Source organism: Taeniopygia guttata, chromosome Z (assembly GCF_048771995.1).
Source record: "Taeniopygia guttata chromosome Z, bTaeGut7.mat, whole genome shotgun sequence".
In the NCBI taxonomy this organism is placed as follows: domain Eukaryota; kingdom Metazoa; phylum Chordata; class Aves; order Passeriformes; family Estrildidae; genus Taeniopygia; species Taeniopygia guttata.
The window spans coordinates 39,926,084-39,947,863 of NC_133063.1; the positions used below are offsets into that span (position 1 = coordinate 39,926,084).

The 21,780-nt window shown below is 36.1% G+C and overlaps 1 protein-coding gene across 6 annotated transcripts in view; it reads right to left on the reverse strand.

Moving 5' to 3' along the window:
- Positions 1-391: 391 nt before the first annotated feature.
- Positions 392-21,780, reverse strand: part of BDP1 (BDP1 general transcription factor IIIB subunit) — a 52,348-nt gene continuing 30,959 nt past the window's right edge. For 4 of the 6 annotated variants that reach the window (XM_072922552.1, XM_030258471.4, XM_030258470.4 and 1 more), the window contains exons 26-42: positions 21,426-21,615; positions 20,213-20,430; positions 18,916-19,303; positions 16,735-16,848; positions 16,431-16,467; positions 15,924-16,007; positions 15,080-15,311; positions 13,963-14,117; positions 13,242-13,383; positions 12,475-12,661; positions 11,120-11,180; positions 9,412-9,607; positions 7,765-7,978; positions 6,827-6,869; positions 5,666-5,960; positions 4,199-4,433; positions 392-3,838 (exon numbers count right to left, since the gene is read on the reverse strand). In XM_072922552.1, coding sequence (XP_072778653.1) covers positions 3,710-3,838; positions 4,199-4,433; positions 5,666-5,960; positions 6,827-6,869; positions 7,765-7,978; positions 9,412-9,607; positions 11,120-11,180; positions 12,475-12,661; positions 13,242-13,383; positions 13,963-14,117; positions 15,080-15,311; positions 15,924-16,007; positions 16,431-16,467; positions 16,735-16,848; positions 18,916-19,303; positions 20,213-20,430; positions 21,426-21,615 — 2,920 coding nt within the window. In that variant the 3' untranslated portion in view covers positions 392-3,709. Of the gene's footprint in view, positions 3,839-4,198; positions 4,434-5,665; positions 5,961-6,826; positions 6,870-7,764; positions 7,979-9,411; positions 9,608-11,119; positions 11,181-12,474; positions 12,662-13,241; positions 13,384-13,962; positions 14,118-15,079; positions 15,312-15,923; positions 16,008-16,430; positions 16,468-16,734; positions 16,849-18,915; positions 19,304-20,212; positions 20,431-21,425; positions 21,616-21,780 lie in introns of those variants that run through there. The other 2 variants (XM_072922550.1, XM_072922551.1) reach the window with 2 other exon arrangements.

A 21,780-nucleotide genomic window follows, 5' to 3' on the forward strand; every position in this document is an offset into this window, starting at 1 on the left:
AGAGGAGGTTAACACCGGGGTATCTGATACCAAGTAAATTAAGCTCTATTCTAAAACAAAATCAGAGAACAATGACAACGCCCCTGCAAAACGACACTCAGCCTGTTACCAGCAGGTCTGTGTGCACCCCCAGTCGTGCAGCCCAAACTTCACCTTTTCCTGTAGCTCACACTTGCTAGCTTCATGTACTTACAAGCATTTAAAAACTGCAACCAATACTTAAAGAAATAGAAATATAGGTAAAAGAAAATAATTTAGTCACATAATTTACATACAGAATAGGACTATTTCCTTTGACACAGAAAGCTTATATGTGATGATACAGGGCGTCAGACAACTCTAAGCAAAGCAGTTTTATGCTACATCTTTATAAAAATGCTACTCATACGTATTGAGATTTCAACTATATTTTCTTACATCCTTCATCATTATAAAACTTCTGTACATAAAACAGAACACAAAATTCTCTTAATTTCTCTTAATTCTATTCAAATTAAATTTGTTCTTAAAAAAAAATTCCTCTAACAAAGTGCATGTAATTCGCTGCAAGGAAAAAGAAAGCATAGCCCCAGTTAACAATGCAGATAAGGCACCATAAATCTTAGTAATGAAGTAGTTGATTTTTTCCCCCCTTGTAACATAAATGCAAGCTAAAATGTATGCAACTAAATGTACAATGATTATCCCCTCAGAAGGTACTCACAGCATTTATTTCATAGCCACCCCCCAAGAATCTATATTTAGGCTCTATAAGTGCAATTGATATAAAACATGCCAGACATATCAGGAAGTAAACACGTGCATACTTAATATCTACAAGATATACAATACATAGAATTACATGTATACATTAATCTCTTTCATATGTTTATAGTAAAACAATATTCAAATAAACATTTCAAGTTAGATTAGGCAAAGCACAAGATATCATCTGAACAGAAACTGTTGTTGGTATTTTTGAGGGGATTTTGGGGGAAGAGGTGGGTTGCTCAGATGCTTTCAAGTAAATTACTTACACTGGGACCACTAGTCCCTTTTCCATCACCTCAAGGAATAGTATTGCTAGTGACATTTCACTGGCAGAGCTAATATACCAATTTGCACTAACGTGAGCTTTTTGCTATATTTCTCCTATCTCACAAAAGTTTAAAGGTTCCTTCAGAAGCCTTGCCAATAACTTCTGAAAAGAAAAACAAACTTCATCAACTATTTCAAAATTAACTACATATATATATTATTTACCTGCCAATAAAGGATTACCCAGTCCAAACCTGATGACAGGTTTCTTGAGAACATTAACAATACCATTTAAACATCAGTTTCACCTTTATAGTAAATTGCTTTGCAAAAGTACCTGCCAATATCAAGTAATGGGAAAAATTTTAAGACTACTCAAGCTCATGCAAGCAGGAGTTTCAGACTAAATATTGGATCTTTTAGCGACCACCTGACTTTAAGAGTGCATAAACGTAATTACCTCACCCAGACAAATTTCTTGAGGAAGTACAAAAAAATTTAAACTAAAATCTAAAGCTAAAACAGAATTTTATGGCAAGTTACAGTATAAGCAGACATGCACATAAGACCCTTTTAATTCAAGAGATTCAAAGCAGCAAATCCTCAAAGTGACATTGTATAATGGTTTAAATCCAATCTCTTTGTGCTATTTTGCACAAGGAAAACCAAGAAAGTCAGTAAATATACAAACAACTACATGTAAAAATAAGGAAAAGAAATTGTATCTATATCTTTGTTTTCCAATTTAGAAGAAAATTAGCATTTATACTAGGAAACATCAATCTGTTCCTCCAAGTGATAAAAAAGGTTGCAAACCTTTTTTTAGTACATTGTGTTTTTAAGTTTTCAACAAATTCTTAAGGAACCAATCCTATTAGGCTTTTCAGGTTATGATTTTTTAAATTACGTGGTTAAAAAACTCTTACAAAAATATGTAATTTGGAGATTCAAATAAAAACACCCGCAGTGCTTGACATATATACATATGTATTCACTACACCACTTCCAGTATTTGCATTCTGATCTTCAGATATTACATTATACCCAAAAGGTTCATTCCTTCTTCTAAAGTAACATACTTCACAAAAAGAAGCAAAGAACTTGAATAGTCAGTACCAAGAAGCATTAAAATGGAAAAGAATACTTGTTGCAAGATTAAACATTATTTCATTGCACTTTTCTGCAGGATAGTCATGCACTCACTATCAGTGTCTAAACAAGTGAAACCATAAGCTGGCAGTTGGTAGTCTGGTCCTATGACATCATTGTAGTGGTTTAGACTATGTCAGCATTTTGAAAGTGCCTAGGTTGCTTCAGAAAGAATCCATTTCATTTATGGCATTAATTAACAACATGTGCTAGGGTGAATTTATGATGCTTGTATTCCTAATCATATGTTCTGTTGATGCTGGATGTTAAGTGTACCTTTAAGACTGGTTCCGAGAGTGAAGGGGAAGAGAAGTGCAGAGTTTGTTATCAGAAGCTGCACTTGCTCCTCTGCATTCTCTCTCACAGACTGTGCTGTTTGCAGAACAGACAAGACGGCATGAGAGAGTTTTCCTTTGCTTTTAGCTAGTTTTTAGCTACCTCAGGCAGAGAAGTTCCCTGTACTGTGGCTTTTCTTTTTTTTTGGGAACTGATCACCCTTGCTCTGGACTGAAAACCCTGAAAAACACCAGGAGCTCATGACTGTGGCCCACTGGAGCCCAGGACGTGGCATTTTCCAGTGCAGGAGAAACTGATAACTGGCTGAGTGAGCTGAGCTAAACTCCATGAAAAGGACTCTCTGAATTTGCCATCTCTTCAGAACAGCAAGAGGTTTTATTGTTTAATAATGTTCATTTTTTATGCTTGTGAACACTTTGCTTGTTAAATAAACAGATTCTTTCCACTTTTCTCCAGGGAAATCTTTCAAAACCAGTTGGGGGAGGGGTTGCTTGAATCTGCTATCTAGAGGGACCCCTTTGAAAGTTTCCTCCCAAATTTGCCCTAAACCAAGACAAATACATTGCTTTGGTGCCCAACATGTGGCTCAAGAAAGTGAGAAAAAAACCTGTACTGATTGCATTTTGGTTGTACTTACTCTGTGCTGAGATAAAGCAATCAGTAGCCATGTTGCCTGAATTCACTTCTCTCTGGGTGGCAGCCTTCACCTGTCTTTGGCCCCTAGGCTGTTTGGAGGTTTTAATACCTTTCTGGTCCCTAGGCTTATTTTCTTACCTGGAGATAGCTCCAGTATTGTCCCTAACATGTAGCTTTTACAGTAGAGGAGCACGGATTTGGGTTGCTGTTGTGCTGGGCTCAGTGATAATGGCTTATATAGGTACTGGAGCTTGTTCAAGATATGTTTGGTTTATGGTTTCTTTGTCGAACCCTGCATCCCAGTTCCAGCAGCATGTTTTGGGTGTTTATTAGGAATTGCACTCAGTTTGTTAGAGGAGGAACAGGAGATGAGGCTTTTTCAGCCCTCACTTTCCATCTTCTCCTTTGAATTTGTTACGTCACTTTTGAAGAACGTTCAGTTTCCCCTGAATGTTAAAGAGATCACTTTCCTGGTATTATATCTAGTACTGTTATTACTGGCTGACATTAGGCGTGGCATAACGAATATCAGAACAAATTGTAACTTTTAAAATACTCTTTTCTTGTTGCAGTACATTCTGTGTTCCTAGGTTTTTATAAAATCCATTTGCTATTCTGAATCATCCACTTCCATAAAGATGTCACTGAAAAAGTATTCTGAGATTTTGGTTGGTTCTCCTTCCTTCTCTTGATCTTTAGCACAGAGAGGTTGCTTCTCAGATGAGCTGTTACTTGGAACCTGATAAAACAAGAAAAGGTTGCTCTTAACAGTCTTCATCAATATGTATGTGTAAATATATTTTATATATATGCATATGAGCTATTTGTAAGGTTATTTCATTTATGAAGGAAGTTTTGACCAAAGGGAAAAAAAAATCAGAGTTTATTGAAAATGATAAATAAATAGATATCCATGATACAAAAATCAACTTATTTCCCTTACAAGTTTCCTAAACATGCACAAGTCAGAATTTGTCAACTGGAGCAGATACTGGATACTAAACATGAATGCTACACACCCATCTATTCACTTCTGAAACAACTAATGCTCTGTTCTTCACAACTCAGAAATGCACAGTTGTTCAAAGTAAACTCATACCATAACTGCAGCATCAGTAGCTACATGCTCATGTTCCACAGATGATGAAGTAGAGGGAAATGAACAAGATTCCCTCTCATCCTTAGTGGGTGGAGTGGGTTTCTTTAGACTTGGTTTTGGTGTTACAATTCGAGGCTTTTGGATCTTCCCTCTATTCCCTTTGCTGTCTTCTGCAGATTCAGAATTACTTTTTTTGCAAATTAAAGATAAAAATCCCAATGGTTTTCGTCCACCCCTGTTCAAAGCAAATATAGTCAGGATGGCATAGGATTGCTCCATAAAAGGAAGACATAAATAGCATAGCAGGAATCCAGTTCATTACACAGGAAACAAACACACACCTACAGGCCACATGAAAATTCTAACCAAAAAAACCCAAAAATTCATTCTAAGAAAGGCTTTGGTGTTACTGAAGAGTCACAGAGATTCTTGACAATTTTTAAGCCTGAGAACAGGAATCTATTATTTGCTGCTAATCCACAGCCTGTAACAAGCTACCAAACTTTCAGAGAGTGGTTCCAAGAAGGATGGAGGCACACTTCTGAAGAACAAACTGAAAATTCTGAGCATCCTTCAAGTAATTAATGGAAAACCCGATCCCCATGGATGGGGCTACAGCAGGCTACCTGCTTCAGGGGTTTAGCCTATTTACAGCAGCAAACCCAGACCAATGAGCTTATGGAAGTCACAGCACTGAGGGAGGTACACAAAGCTTTAACTTTTCATGCTGTTAAGAGTTTACAAATCAGAAAGTAAACTTTAAGGCAAGGATTCTGGTCTTAATGCATCACTATCAAATTGCTGTGGATGTCCCAAATATAAATAGACAATATCGGTACTCACACAAGCATAATGAAAAAGTAAATGACAGATTAGTAGAGGCCAGTGGAGCATTACAATCAAAACACTTAAACACAGGAGCAACAAAGGATATGAACTCAAAACATTTAAACAAACAGTACAGAAAGGTATATTTAAAAAATCAAGTCAACATATAGATAAGAGGAATACCCTCTGAGCTGCCAAGATTGAATCTCCTTGGGGGAAATTACTTGTGTCAGTCCTAAAAATTCAGTGTGCTCAGTACTGTACCAGTAACAAATCTTACTGGCAGGGCAAACACCAAAACAAGTGCATGGGTATATATATTTCACAACATGAGACTTACCTATGGAAAACAACAAATTATCTATCCTAAGTTCCTATCACAGCCAATGGATGCTATCATGTCTAAATACACACACAAAATGTCAGTAGTGCCCTTCAGTTGATCTACTCATTTAATGAGTAAAATAATGCAAATTTCAAAGCAGACAGTTTGAAGCTTGCTGATTTGCAGGAGAGTATAGATACTATAACTTTTAGCCATGCAGGTCACAAACAATGGTACTGAAAAGATATCAACAGAGAAACATGATCTTTTTTTTCAGAACAAGCTGACAAAACACTATTGCAATTACTGCATACCTGAGTAATGGAGTTTTTGAAAATGATGCTAGGCTTCTAGTATGTTCCAACTGTGCAGATTCATGCACGTTCTTCTGCTTTCCTTGTCCACTTATTTCTGCTCTTCTGTTAGAGGTTAATCTAGACATAACCTCTTCTTCCTTTTCAGATACTGCATTCTCAAGTGGTGCTTTCCGTAAGCTCTCCAAAATCTCAAGCTGGCTTGTCTCAGCCAGTTGTGAGATAGACTCAGACACCAGTACAGAAGTAAGTACTTTTTCCTTTGCTGAAGACTCTGTTTTTTGAAAAGGATTCCCTGTAAAAGGAGTTGAGAGCCAAAGACTTCAGTGATAACACAAAAGCCCAAAAAATGCATGATATAAAAATGGCTTGAACCACTACAACAGAAGGGCTGAATTTTTGTTTAGTTTTACTTGTCTATTTATTTTTATAAATCACCAATACAAATTAAAAGTTCGTGGTCTACTTTTAAAACCTGAAAGATGATACAGATTTTATGGGAAAATGTAGAAGTGTGGTTTTAAATTTTACAGAACACTGTTCCCCCCGTCATCCTTTATAGCACACCATAGAACTTAGTCTAGTCACCTAGCTGTTTAACCTTCTACAACTTCGCTTAGAACTCTTTTTCAGAGCCAAAATTACAGTTCGCCAAAATTACAGTTCACCAGCTCGGATCAATGAAGATTGCATTGTCAGCAGTTCTGCTTTTTCTCTGTTTCTTTGGAGGCAGATTAAGCTCCTAAACAATTCCATATTTTTTCAGTAGAAATGCAAAACAAAATAAATATAAACTATTTTGGCATTGTGTGGTTAAAATGCCAGTTAATACTTTTGATTATTAGTGCTCTTTAACAGGTGGAAATATTTGCTTAAGAGAAGATAACATGTTTAGCCAAAAAAAACCTCTCAAATTTCACCAATAAACTAGCTACAGCAATGCTTTTAAAATCATTATTAATAACCAACATTTATGTAATTTGGCACACCTAGTTTATAGCAGAAAGCATGGAATGGTGGTACTAGTGTAGTACCAGGAAAACTTGATTCTACTTTTGTATTAGATTGCCTCAAACAGAACTATTTAGCATGACAGCCAGTATGAAGTTGTGATGTGTTTACATTCATTATACTTTGGTTTACAAGTTTAAATGTACATACCAGAAGTTACCACTGGCACATCTGTGGATTTAATTGAATAACCCTGTATTTAGAAAAGAAAAAAAAAGAGGGTTTTTTATTGCTTTCAATACAGAAGAGACAATGAAGTTGATAAACTCATATCACACATGCACAGTTCTAAGAGCAGGACTGATACAGAAGACAGTGCAGCATCATTCATCACTTAGGTAATTTCCTAAGCACGCTTTTCAAGGTGTTCTTATGACAAATTACTCAAGACAAGGATATTGAGATAGGAGATCAAAGAAGGAAGAAGATTGTTATCCATCCCTTCCTCTGAAAGCTCTCTGAATCATCTGGGGAATTACCCCCCATTCATACACCAAGGTACAATATACAGTCCTAGCCCACTTACAAAGATCAATGGTAGTTGCTGCCATAAGCTTGGTCATATTGTAAAAAACACAGAAGGATGCTGGAAAGATGGTGGCTTGCTTTCATTGGCAGCTTGCTCTTTTAAACTAGTACCTGCTTTGTTAGGAATCAAACATCTATCTAACAGCTTCTTCATGTAACAGACACAGTGCAGATTCAAACTATCATTCAGTGAACCTAGACATCCTGCCAGTCACCCAATATACCTCCAGAGTTGCCTCTCCTGCAATGCCATTGTCATAAGGGTGATGCAGAATGAACAAGTAAGACATATTATCAATTTACTAGGAAGTCTAATTAAAAAAATACCTGAGAGCCTACAGATTCTCAAAAAACCCTAATAATAAATAAGCACCCAAAACCTGTTGTAGATTTAAAAACTGAAAACAATCTATAGGTGTGATTTTCCTTTTAAGTTGTATGGGCATATATAGTACATATTTAAGCAAGTCACATCATTAAAAAATAAACATAATTAAAATGCTCTATTATGTGTTATGCATCTACCCCGTGGATGAAAACTCACCAAATTATGATCTCACCTTGTAAGTGGTTTCCAAGCTATTTTCCCCTGCAACAGTAGATAGAGTTTTCTTGGAAGGAGAAAAGTCATTCTCTTCAAGCTCAGCAGCCAACCGTTTTTGAGCTGTCTGCAACTTTGGAACAGGGTCTACTGCACTCTCTAGTTGTTTGGCTTCCATAGTGCTGTTTAAAGGTCTAGGAACCTTATTAGCTGCAGTTGTCAAGGATCCCACACTGTTTATATATATATATATAAAGTCATTATTGTGACAGTAAAAGAAGCCAAAATTTACTTTGTATAAAGTTTCTGGATGGAAATTACACATGAATCTCTGGTGATACTCTCTCTTGCTTAATGTCAATATTAACTTCTAATGTACCATTTATTACCAAGAAACAATTTGTTGTGCTGTCTGGAGTTAGTTTTTCTAGTAATATTTAATTTAGTTTAGCTGTTCTATTTGAACTCCACTTGGTCTTTCCATACGATGCAAAAATATGGCAACTTATTAACTGCCCTAGAAAAATGCTAAAATACAGTGTTATTTATCTGCACAGTTGAGCCCCCACATACTCTATTAATCTCAAAAGACATATATATATATATATATATATATATATATGTAAGATATACAGAGAAGTACCAGAGATGAGGAAAATATGGTAAAGCCGTATAGGAACAGCAAGACAGAGCATGTACCGTAACTTAGTCTGTCAGCAATTTTGTTTATCCTAAGTACTTCCAGCGAAGTTAGAATTATTACACTGTGTAGCCAGCCTTCACTCAAAGACCTATCCTTTCAATAAAGGAATGATATTAGCATCTGATATCACAGGGCAAGATTCTTCACAATTACGTGGAATTGCATCACACTCTAGTTTTGATCTGAGGACTTTCATTAATATAGTATTAGAGTTTGTGGGTTTTTTACTACTTTGCAACAATTCCATTTTTCATAATGTCTTTTTCCTTTGTTTTTTTTTTTCTCCCAAATGGACTAAGATATTTAGTTCAACAGTAATGTTGACATAAAAATTTTGTTACACTGCATTCAGAGGTACTCTTTGTAAAAGAAATTCAAACCCTTTTGGATTGCAGTAGACAGACCAGCTATTATTCTTTGGAGTAATTAACTAGTTTGTGTTTTCATCTTGTCTGTCTTTTGAACAGAAAATTCAAGACAATAAGAATTTACATGTTTATCATGTAAACTGTTTATCATGTTTTCCAGAAAACTATCTACATGAAAAATCTGGATGAGCAATTAATAAACAGCTACTCTACAAAACTATTAAAGTATTGCAAAATACAAACATGCTTAGATTTTTTAATTTCAATTGCTTTGCATTGTAAGTATCCATAAGGCAAAGTAAAGCTCAAGCTGGACAAATGACTGCTACTAAAAGGAAGACCTACTCTAAAGGGTAAATCAGAATTTCGATGACACCAAAATCCCAGCTAATTACAACACTAAATTTAAAACACCTATAGAATCTTCCTCAAATCTAATTAGAGCCCTTTTTACTTTCTTAATTCTCTAGCCATCCGTCAAAATTACTTCCTCTTGCATTTCTTCTTCTGAGAAGTTCTAATCTGTACTACACAGTCAGAGAACAATCAAGGTATACAAAAACTGTTTCACTTTGATAAAAAATAAAGCATTTACCTCTCCACTTCAGCCACAGTTGTTTCACTTGCATTTATTGGGCTGATAAGTATTGGGGCTGGTAGTACTGGTTCTGAAGTTTGTTCCACCATAGCAGATGCATCAAACTCTTTTGAACCAGCTGGGATTTCCACCAATGTTAAAATGAATGTCTGTTCTTCCTCTGGACGTCTATGATCATCATTCACTACTATTGCTTTTCTCAGGGAAATAAATAACAAAAAAAACCCTATTAATCAAATATGAAATTATGCTGTTCTCTTCATGTCCTCCCTACACAGAGTACTTTAGAAATTTTAGGCATTCATTTCTCCATGGAAAAAGGCATTGGGCATTTTCTTGAGACAATAAGCTTCCTGACTTTCCAGATGAAATACACATCATCATCTCCTGGTGCTTATTCACTGCAGAGGAATCCTGATTGCCATTTAGAATGAGGAATATTAAAAATGCCTAGTAATGATGAAGATTTTAAAAGGGTGTTCTAGCATTAAAGAGCAATTTGCAGTTTAAAAAACTTATGTCATGGTGGTCAAGTGGCCCAAGTGTCCTTAATTGCAACTCTCAGGTATTAAAAGTTACTTCCTTAAATGGCAGATGTCTGCTAGTTTGAAGGTAAGCACAGAATTTTTCCCCTCACTGCAGATTGGCAGAACAGGACATGAGAAGCATAGTCTTGAATTTAATAGATTAAAAATATAGACAATTTAATCAACAAACAGACATTAACAGATACGGAATAAACATTTGTAAAATTTTCAAAAGATGGAAAACAACAATGGTACTCCATTATTTAAGACAGCTGTCAATGAGGTAAAGCTGTTATTCCAACCTCAGCTTCCTTGGATTATTCATCTAATTAAAGATGGTTTAAGATGCTTCACCCCAAGATTCTTGCAATAATAGAGCAAAGACTTCTAAGAAGAAGTATTAGCCTGATCTTTTGCAGAAGCTCATGAGTTACAGCTTTGGACTACAGTTTCCATGTAAAGTAAGTATTCTGGGCTTGTGTCACTGTGACTATCCCATATGTTAGACAAGTAGTGGTTCCAAACCATTTCAATTTGTTCTAGGGAACAGCAGACATCACATCCATAACTTTCATCATACTTGACCAGTTAGGCATTAAGCTGTTGACTTAGTACAGCCAAAGAAGGAAGTTTGATTGTATTACACTTGTCCACTTCTTTCCCTCTGCTGCACACTTGCACAGTACAGACCTCACACTCACAGAACTCTGACAACAGCATTCACTTGATAAGTTCATGAGCAATTACAGCTCACGAAGCCAATGGAAAACTACACAGTTTCTCACCCTCTGTCATGTTCAGTTTTTGTTGGGTGAGTCAGAGGTGCATAAAGGCTAAAAACTATATACTGTACCTACCACAGGGTAAGCAGCAGGAGCTCTCAACAGGGCAAAGAGAGCAAGTTTCTCTTCCACAGATACTTAAACTTAATGAAAGACTATTCAGATAGTTCCCAAGCCTAGTTTCTATTAACAAAATGTAAAGACAATCGGCTAGGTAGGGGAATGTCATTATGCTGTGGATCATTATTTGTGTTAATGGAATAGATTGATTAATCATGTCAATGAGAATTTTGATTTTTTTTAAATGAAAATGTTAGGGTTTTAAGTCATCTTTTGGTAAGTACAAGATAAACAAAATGTGGGCTTTTGCTAACTTTGAATATTATCACACTATACCTGAAGTTTCTTCTGTGCTGCTTATGCAACGTTGTTGAGCATCCTGAGTATAAGCTTCATTCTAGAAACAACACAGTTGAAATAAAACAACTTAATAAATCTGGGAAATTACTCTAGGAAACAGGAAGAAACAAAGCACATCAAATGCCGAAGATCCAGAAATTCCAATCATATCATCATTATTTCATTTGTCAGTTTTCACTTCTAGCTGTTGTAGGCTGAAGAATATTAGCCTAACAAGGACAAGAAACACTGGGGAAATATAAAATTTATATGCAGTTTGTTGTCTGTATTGATAATTTGTCAAAATAAATTTATACTTCCTACAGCAGAATTCTGTCAGAGATGACTCACACAATAAACTCTTCAGTGGTACTAAGAAAGCAGATTCCTTCAACCTTTAACAAACCACTGAGTGCCAAAGAAAAACAAGAATCTCTACAGCTCATCTATCCCTTCCCTTCTACAGCTTGTCCCTTTGCTAAAACCAGGAATTACTGAACCAGCTGACTGAACCAGCTCTACTGCAAGCTGCCTCTTCTCATACTCTCTGCGCCATATAAGAGCAACATTATTCTTGCATGTTGTCCTAATATGAAATCAGCCTTGACACAGCAACCTGCTGCACTCAGGAAACAAGCTTCTATGCATCAGCTGTTCCAATGTAACTATGTGCTCACTGATCTCAGACAACACTAAAAATCATGAGGAACTGTGACCAAACCTTTCTCTCAGGACAAAAATAAGGTAACTCTCATTTATACTAGAATACAGACACACAACCCACTGCAAAGAAATGGATGTGAAAAACATATTGTTTACCCGTGACAACATACATGATGATCTAAATTATATATATATATATAATATGCAAAATTTGTGTATGTCATATAATAATATGCAAATGTAAGCTCCTAACAGTTTTTTAAATAAATAAGAAAGAGCATTACAAAGGATGCAATTTGTTTTCAACAAAGCAAATCGAAGTGACAATGAGTATGCTCCATCCAAGCAGTAACATTTTAACTTCTTTTTAATGTAAGTAAACATAACAGAGGTCACACTGAATGGATACAAGAATCCTAAGTAACTTCTTCCATCAAAACTTCTTAAAATTTCCTCAAAATTTGGATAAGACGTATCACTTATTACTGAAATGTTCTAAACAGAGTTGCAAAGATTAAATTTGTCTGAAAGATTATTTGGATATGACCCTGCAAAAAAGCAAGTTTCATTTACCAGCTGAAGTACCAAGTGTTTAGAACTGGTGAGTATATTTGCACTGAAAATCTCTTTATTTACAGAATTTCAAAATCTGGGCACTTCTGGACTGTAATTAAGTTCTTGTTCTTTACCTGAGTAAAGTTGACTGTACATATATGGTGCTCAAGAGGATAAGGACTCTGCTCAGACAGTTCTTCCCCAGAACTTGGATTTGGACAATCTTCTAGTCCAAGGTGTGATTTTTCAGGTTTTAGTGATGCAACCAGATGTCTTAAATCTCCTGAATTTCCACAAGCATCTCTTACCTGCTTTTCTGTTCTGCAAAGCACATATGTGGCTAATTTGAAACCAATGAAGATACCCTGTGCAAATGCTATTCTGTGTTACAATGTATTTAATATTAGTCACATGTAATTACATTGAAACAAAGCTACATTGTTTTTACATTATTTTTACAATGTTAGTACATTGTTGTACTAAACAGAATGCATAATCTTTGAATAAATCTACATGAACAATTTCAGGGAAAGGTCTCTGTAGCTCCACTAATGGAGACATTTTTACTGAAAGTACAACTAAGCAGGAAGCTTTATAATCTCATTAACATTTCTAAATGAATCAACTCTTTAATATTTCCTTGTAGTTTCATTAAAAACAGTTAAGCAGAAAGGTAATTCTAAGTTCTGAAATAGCAAACAAAAGTTAATGTTCTAAAAGCTGTTGCACAACATGCAAGGGAGAAAAATTCGAAGTCTAAACTGTACACTATCCGTATAAACATACACAGTGTCTGTGAGCATACTTTTCCCATTACAGTCACATACTACACCTGAACTTCAGCTGTGTATTTTAAGAGACGGCAGGAATAAAGTCAGTATTAAATGATGAGTATTCCTACCTCTCAGATTTGTCTACTTGCTTGGTAGGTTCCATACTTCTAGATGCAAAGTCATGAATAACTGAAGAATCACTTGCAGCTGGTCTGACTGGTTCTGGTTCTACCTTCTGCATTTCTGCATTATCCCTCAGGGTTACAGGATCTATGTTTTATAAGAATAAAAATTAAAACAACGTCTTCTCAGTCTGTGGGTGTATTACTTTTTACATATAATCTTGTATAAATTAAAGTTTGGTAGTATGTTTATGTAGACACATATACATGAATGTGCACATGTATCCTTGTATCTTATATAAATAAGGCATATACACATATCTCATCTTGCCTTTTCTATTTTGCCAATGGTACGAAGACAAGAGTTTGAAGACTACTTTTTTTGCAACTGCTTTAAGAATACAAAGCCAGCTCTTTCTACCTCCTCTTCTACTTTTAATGGAAAGAAAAGACAGTAACAAGAGAAAAAAGTACACTGTATTTGACTGTATTTCTGTAATTGGCAGTCCATTAATTTAAGTGCCTTACAGGTATTTTAATACCTGCAGGAAAAACCTGCTATTCAAATTTAATTTAATTTCATACTAAAAGGTATTCTTATGTACATTACATATTATCTCTGAACACGAATGGAAAGTGAAGACTTTCAGCTTTGTTTCATTTCATGAACAGATGTGAATCTACCAAATAACCATATTCAGAGCCCTAGGGAAAGAAACAGGCTTACCAGTTTGAATTTGCTCTAGTTGTTCCACAAGTACATTTGCATTAAGTATCTCCAGCATTATGTTTTCACTGGACCTCAATATTGCAGAGGTTGGCTCAGACTCCAGGCATCCACCTCCTGTCAGTCTCATATTCATCACAGGCAAAGAGCTACCACTACAAGTAAAAGGAAAAATGTCATCAACATAGTCCCTGATTTTTGACAGTTAATGAATATATAAGAGATATGGGGTAGATCAAACAATGAAGACTTGAAATGCAGGCTGCAACTGGCAGAGAAAACAAAAGACTACCTGTCAGGATAAAAAAATAAAAATCATCTGCAAATTGAAACAGACAAGGTATGCTGCAACATAGGTATGTTTCTAATGTAAAGGAATTTTTAAAAAAAAAAAAATTGAAATGTTTAAATAACAGGAGGAGATCAGAAATCTAATACATATTACATGGTAGTAAATTCTGGTTTAATAATATAATTAAGCTGGACGCAAAATAAATTATCTTGGATTAAGATTTTTCAAAGAGCATAATCTCATACTTTATTCAAGCAGTCAACAAGTTAAACAGTCTTTCAAATAATAGATGATCACCAGCAGATGTTTCTCTGGGAGACTGTCCCACTAAGCTGTCTCGTAATTCACAAATGCAAAAATTATTAAAGTCAATCACTAAAACCATAATGATGGAAGATCAGCTGGTTTTCTACCATCCCTTTCCTCTAAATCTTTATCTATACCCCACAGCAGCAGTGACACTTAACCAATTTGCCTTGGTCTGATTAGCTGTAGAACTTTGCAAGAAAGATCTTGATAATTAAGAGTGATCCAGTACATCATTAGTCTGCATATTTTTTTTCTCCCCCTCTTCCCTGAGTAAACCTAATTTCATGACAGAAAACCCAGTTGTAGATACCCAAAATTACATACAAACACTTCATGAAAGTAGTAAGAAAGAGATGAGAGGAGTTTTTGCAGATTACATACTAAATTACATAAACTGAGAAACCTTTATTTGAGCAAGACTGCTTGCAAAACAATAAAAATACCAGAAAGGAACTAGGAGAAGTAAGCAGTGCCAGAAGATCTCGCTCACTAAAGAAAATGAAGTAGTAATTTAACCTGGTATCAGTAGCATCCATCTCTGAATATTCTTCTACACCTATTCTTGTGCCAGTGATTTGACGCTCTACATTGATGTTGTTTCCATCCTCAGAAGGCAGAAGTTCCTTGATAGAAGTATCTGAAGCAAGCAAATACTGACAAGAAGTTCTATTTTCTTTGGAGTAGGTGTTAATTACAAGGCTATGAGCTGTGTCCAAGTCATTTGGAGCAGGTAACATGTGTGTCTGTTCTGGTTATAACAATAAACAGAATGGGAAAACTGAATTTAAAACTCAAGTTTGGCATGTATATAAAGCTATATAACTTCAAGCCTCATTTAACTAAGTTTGTATTGTCCAAAGACACACATTCAAATCCCAGATAAACACAGTCCTAAGAGAACACTTTTTGTAGTAAGAACACAAAAACTAACATTCAGCAAATTAAAGTAGATCATAAATGCTACAACAAACCCGATAATTTCAGGTTGTAGTTAGTTAGGATGAAAAGGCAACACTTCACATTAAAGGTCTGAAAAGATCACTAAAAGTTAGATACTTAAGCTTGATCCCTTTCTTTTGTCCAGTTTATGTGCCCAGATCAATTTAAACATGTGCTTCCTAAAACAGGTCACAGAAACAACTTTCTAGCAGTGATAGTTGGCAGTATTCAGTAGGGTGCCTGCCTCTTTCCAGCATTGGCTGGACTCACTATATGTTACAATGCAACAGTACTAAAAGCATAGAAGACTCTTGTCCTCCTGCTATGCAGCAGCATGTGGAAGAGCTTTGCAGCTCCATCCCTCCTTAGGCAGACCCAGAAAGCATGAGAGCAAGGCTTTGTCCCATAAACCAGATCATACCTTCAGTGCTTGTTTTTAACTGGAAATTTGGATCACCCATTGCAAGTAAAGTCATAGCAGCTTCAGTGCTTCCATCATTAATTCCTGTGAAGTTGTTCATACACGTTAGAAGACACAAGCACGTTAACCGGAAATTCACTTACCCATATTCAAAAAGTATTTGACACTACCACCAATACAGTGAAGTACGTAATTTTTAAATTGACCTTATTTATGAATCAAAATGCTTGTAGACGAGCCATTCTCATCCAGTTAATTCAAACCACTGTTAAAACACTGAGCAGCAACATGACTGCCTTTAAGGGTGTACTGGATACAGGTGACAAGGTGTTGACAGCAGGGGCCTGCCCTGGATACAGCCAGTTCCAGCTAACCCACTGCAGGACACAGTTGAGCGTGTCAGCCAAGATGGTGGCACCTTTGGAAACATATTTTAAGAAAGGGGGAAATGTGTACATAGGTAGCAAGTCAACAGGAAATACATGAGCAAGATTGTTTCATATCTACCTTTGTCCACATCTGGATTTTCATGTATGATTGTTTCCTTAAATACAAAGAAAAACAATATCAAAGTTCTATATAAAATGACCCCATAATTTTTATTTAATGCTTATATGTAAATTATGTGCCCACAAGTTACCCTGGTTTTAAGGCTAACAATATTTACTAACAGTTTTCCCACAGGTGTACCTCACGTCTGTGTGGGACAGGTACCAGTCTAATAACCTACACAGTTACATTCAGACATGGCAACAAGAGACTGCTGAAATAGCTTTGTATGACCAATGAAACAAACAAAAGACATTCTTACAGATGTTGAGGTGCTTTCTTCTTCCCTCTGTACTACTGGTTGGATAGAAGCACAAGAAAGACTTTCAGCATAAGCAGCAACCTCCACATCTGGGATATTCACAGATATTTCCAACTAAAAAAGTAATTTTACAAGTATTTCAGTTCATCGTATGCAAAAAAAAACCTGTCAAATGCAAATTTTTATAAACCTCACATATTTAACAAATGATCAACATCTAGAGGAATCCTTTGCAAAAATCATACCTTCTGATTTGGGAAGGAAGCAGTGGTATGAACAGAAGGCAGAACAGGTACTGCTACGTGCAGCTAAGTGGAAGCATCAGACACCCTAAGGCCTTGTTTCTAGTCACTCAGCTCTCCACTGAACTAAGTTATGCAGCTGAGATCTTTTATAGTAACTGTTTACCTCAAATGGGTTTTCTTTGTTTTTACTCTTTTTCTGCTTTTTAAGTCTTCAGGACAGAAAAACAGTACAGACTTATTTCCAAAGCAAGATAGGGACACAAAGAATATGCAGAATATTTCTATATGCAGACACATAGAAACACACCCACTCACCATTTCACCTATTTTTTTATCTTCTTCAGCATTGTATTTTCACTGAGAACTTTAGACATTTGACATTTTCAGAAATGAGGACTTGAAATTTGATGGAAAGTTCATGGTATTTCCAGGGAAGCTCTCACAGAAAGCAATCTGGGTTGCTCTCAAAGGCTTGCACTTTACAGACTTTTGACTGACCAATTTAATTTTATAACAGCTAGGTCCTTGGGTATTTAAACACATTCCTCACTAGTACTCACATCTTCTAAGTGTTAAAACTAGGCAACTTGATTGTAATCCCCATACATTAGATATATTCCAGATCTCTGAAATAAAGGATTCAGCAAAAGTTTCCATACAGCAACATTGCTGCCTATTATTGTTCTAGAAATCCCTTTGTGTTTTGACTGAGTTCTAAATTATTCTGCTGTTTCACCTGGAGAAAGAAACAATATGATTCATTCAGGAGACAATAAAAAGGAGGATTTCAATGGGCAAAGAGAGGAAGAGGACTAGCAGTAGTAGTATGCAAAAAGGCACTAGAAAGCAAAAAGCACTGAAGTGAATTGAAAGTAGCGAAGACAGGAATAATAGAAACATGTCTTCTACTGGATAGTGTAAGACCTAGGCATATACAAATGGTATGAAATAAAGGATGAAGATTGTACTGGCCATGCCTGGGATGAAGTTAATTTTCTTCATACCAGCCCACATAATCCCAGTCTTTTGGATTTTTAACTACAACAGGGTTAGTAACACACCAGTGTTTTTACTATTCCTGCACAATGTCAAAGCTTTTTTCCTATTCTCTTACCCAGCAAGGAGGCCAGGGGTAAGCAAGAGGTCAGGAGAACACTCAGCTAGCACAGCTGACCCAAGCTGATCAAAAGCAAATGCTGTACTATTTCATGACATGCTCAGGAATAAAAGCCCAGGGGAAGGAGGGAGAAGAGGAGGCCATTTGTGGTTACAGCATTTGTCTTCCAAAGTTACTCTTACATAGACTGAGGCCCTGATTTCCAGGAAGTAACCTAACAATGGAAAGCAGCACACAAACTCCTTATTTTGTTTTTTTATTTATATGCAGCTTTTCCTTCATGTATGTAACTGTCTTTATATCAATAGAGAAATCTTCTTGCCCTCCTAATTTCTCCTTGTCCCACAGGAAAAGGGACTAAGCAACCAGATGTGTGTGTCTGGCTGCTCGTCAGGTCAGCCTACCTGACAGTTAAAAGTTTCTTGGCAAGGGAGACATGACATACAGAAACATTTTCCTCATACCCTCATTTCCTAACATTCAAACAAGGAATTGAAGTACTCCATTTGATCCATCTTGGGCCCCAAAACACATGGACGAGCATCGAGTCTGGGCCTATATTCAATCCCAATAAACAAACAGGTGAGTTCCCTGCCAACCTATACAGAGTTTGTAAACATAATTATATAACTGGATTTTAGGCTGATGTAGTATTAAGTTCAAAACCAAATGTATGTGCCAAGTAACATCCCTACTACTCTCAACACCATTCTTAACCTGATGTCTTATAAAACCCAAATACACAGATATACAATTAGAATAAAATATTCTTAAACAATCAGAACAAAATTACATGTGTAGAACCCAGCTACACAATACCTCCTCCACGGTTTCCTGTATCTGCACAGGAACTGGTTTTGGAGATCGAAGACCTATAGGAACAAATGCTGGAGCCTTGTTTACTTCCTCTGATGCAAAGCATTCATCTTCATCATCAAGCTCAAAGTCATCTGCTTCCTCATCCTCCTCCTCTTGAGAAGCCCGGAGGGTGACAAAGGTTATCTTTGAACTTCTAGGTTCCTTCCCAGATTTTCTTCCCTGTGTTGTTTTCAAAGTTTTGCCTCTGGTAACACTCAGTTTATCTTCTTGCCTTTTACGCCCCTTCTCACTGCAATCAGCCTCACAATCAGAGGCAGAAGAAATAGCAGGTTTTGGCTCCAACACATGTTCTGGCAGTGCTGTCTGTTTTGATCTCCCGAACTGCCTTCTAAAGTACAAAACAAAAACAATGAAATCCAAAACATTCCAAAGAGAGGGATATTACAAATCAAAAACTCATTAAAAAAAAAAGTTATCATTGTGACCAACAAAGCAAACTACTTACTTCTTAACTAATAGTGCCAAATAAGCATTTAATCAGAAATTTAATTTCTTCTTGTGTGTATAATGTACTTACTGCAAATATAAATTAAGCAGCTTCAAAAGGCTAGAAATGTTCACAATTAAACTTGCAAGATGCACAATTCTTTGATTAGGAAAGTATGAAATAATTTTCATTTTGAGAGATGTGGAAGTCACACACTTTTTTAAGTCATAGGAACACTTCCAGTTGTCTTTTGCTAAAGCTAGACTAGAAGTGTTAAACTATGATACTTTAATTGAACAGACTATTGTTTACAAACTGAAACGTTCAGGTGATAACTACTTATCTGCTTTGGTTTCTCACACAGCATTCTCTTCAATGATAGTTACCTACAGTTTCCTTCTTCAAAATCCTGGGCACAGCCACTCTGAGTACCAAAATCAACGACCAACTTCCCCCCCAAAACATCCTCTTTGGTAAATTGGTGGAGAGCGGAAGCAAATGGCAGCGGAGGACACAACTAGCACAAAGTTTCTCTTTAGGTTAATCCCACAATCCCTGTGCCCCCAAATATGAGTACTGTCATGTCAGGAACTTTTGTTGAAACCATGGGATGGACTGGTGGGAGTGCTGCCTGTGTTCATTTAATGAGAATACAAGCAGAGTAAGAGACAAAGGAGTATCTGCACATCTGCTAAATTCAGATGGAAGACATAAAAACTGACATGCTGCATGCACTCACACATGGCAGAACTACGGCCAATGGTTATCTATCAACTGAGTTTGGTTTATAAAGCAAAACAGTTGTTTTACCTTGTGAGACTGTCTGAACGCTTCTCCTGTGAGTTAGAAAGCTGACAATCATTATTTTGTTCTACGTGTCTCTCACTCTCTGATGATATCCCCGGAGACTGGAGTGTAATGTCCTCCCTGATTCTCTTATGAGACTTTTCTTCAACATTCTCTGCAAAATTGTGTTTCCTTGTAGCTTCTAAGAAGGATCCAGCTTCCACTGTATTACTGGAGTTTTCCTGAACAGAGGAGATAATTACTACCGTATGAAGTGTCAAACATTTGTAACTGTTTTTGGTGACTTAGAGAACTTAGTTTGAAGATCTTGAGAACATGCCCAGCTGTCATCTCTTCCTCATTGTCTTTCATGTTGGGCTCTATAGCAGAAGTGTCATTAACTGGTATTATCTACGATACCTGAATTCCCAGTGCTGCTGGTAGTAAATAGACCAACACCATGTTCAACTTATCAAGAACAACTCTTTAGCAGCTGGAAAGATTACTAATTTTCTAAAATTACCTATTAATTTAAAGAACAATTTGCAGGAGTGAAAATTTTTTTTCCCTGCCTTAGAAACAAGGTAGGAAGAAAAAACAATCATACTTTAAAAGCATTTAAAAATAGGGACAAACATCAGCAACCACAGTTCTGTCAACCGTGGATACTTTGCTAAAAGAATATGTTAACTAGAAGTTTTAGTCGTCCATATAGCAAATAGGGAACATTAGATAAACTTGAGTCAGTTATCACAGCATTAGGAAGAAACAGAACTAGTCTGGGCTAATGTAAGCCTGCTGAGCAAAGTTAAGGTCTGAACTTTGTTGACGCTCATTTTAATTTCTAAGTATACTAATTTTAGCTGGTATCTGAAGCTACATAACTGCCTTATTTTCCATTGTTCAATGAATAACAAACAGAATTCCAGAATACAGCAAAAATGAATAATAAAAAAAATATTTTTTAACAGCATCAGCATGTATTTACTATAATGTAAATTTCTGATCATATAAACCATCAAACTTAAGACAACGTTGTATATTAGGTATTTCCACGGGTTTTAAATTCTAATTCAATTTACTCAGCATAGTTTTCAATAGTGAATTTAAAAAAACATTAAATAAGTACCTTAACCTTTTCCAGCCACATACTGGATTTCTGTGCCACCTATCTTTTGAAGAACTTGGGCCAAATGACTGAGGTATAACTGGCTCAAAATACACAATCATCACTTACCCCTGATACACCTGTTTTTAATAACACCAAAAACTCTTCATTTCTCTCAGGATTGTCCTCTTCTCTGTTTTCACACTCTTCAGTATAATCTCTTTTCCTAGTAAGTCTCAGTAGATCTGGCCTTGGGTTCCAGGGGGATTCCCTTCTTTTCTGTTCACTTTCTTCTCCTGAACTTAATTTATCACTGGACCTACAAAAATATGTTTAAACTTTTACTTCCGAAAAACTACAAAGTACACTCTACAATCTTGGCTTACTATCAGATATTTAGTACTTCTAGCTAGAAATGAACTTGTGTTTTGAATTTTTATTTGCTTAGTTGGCTGCATGTAAAAAAAACACAAAGGAAGAAAAA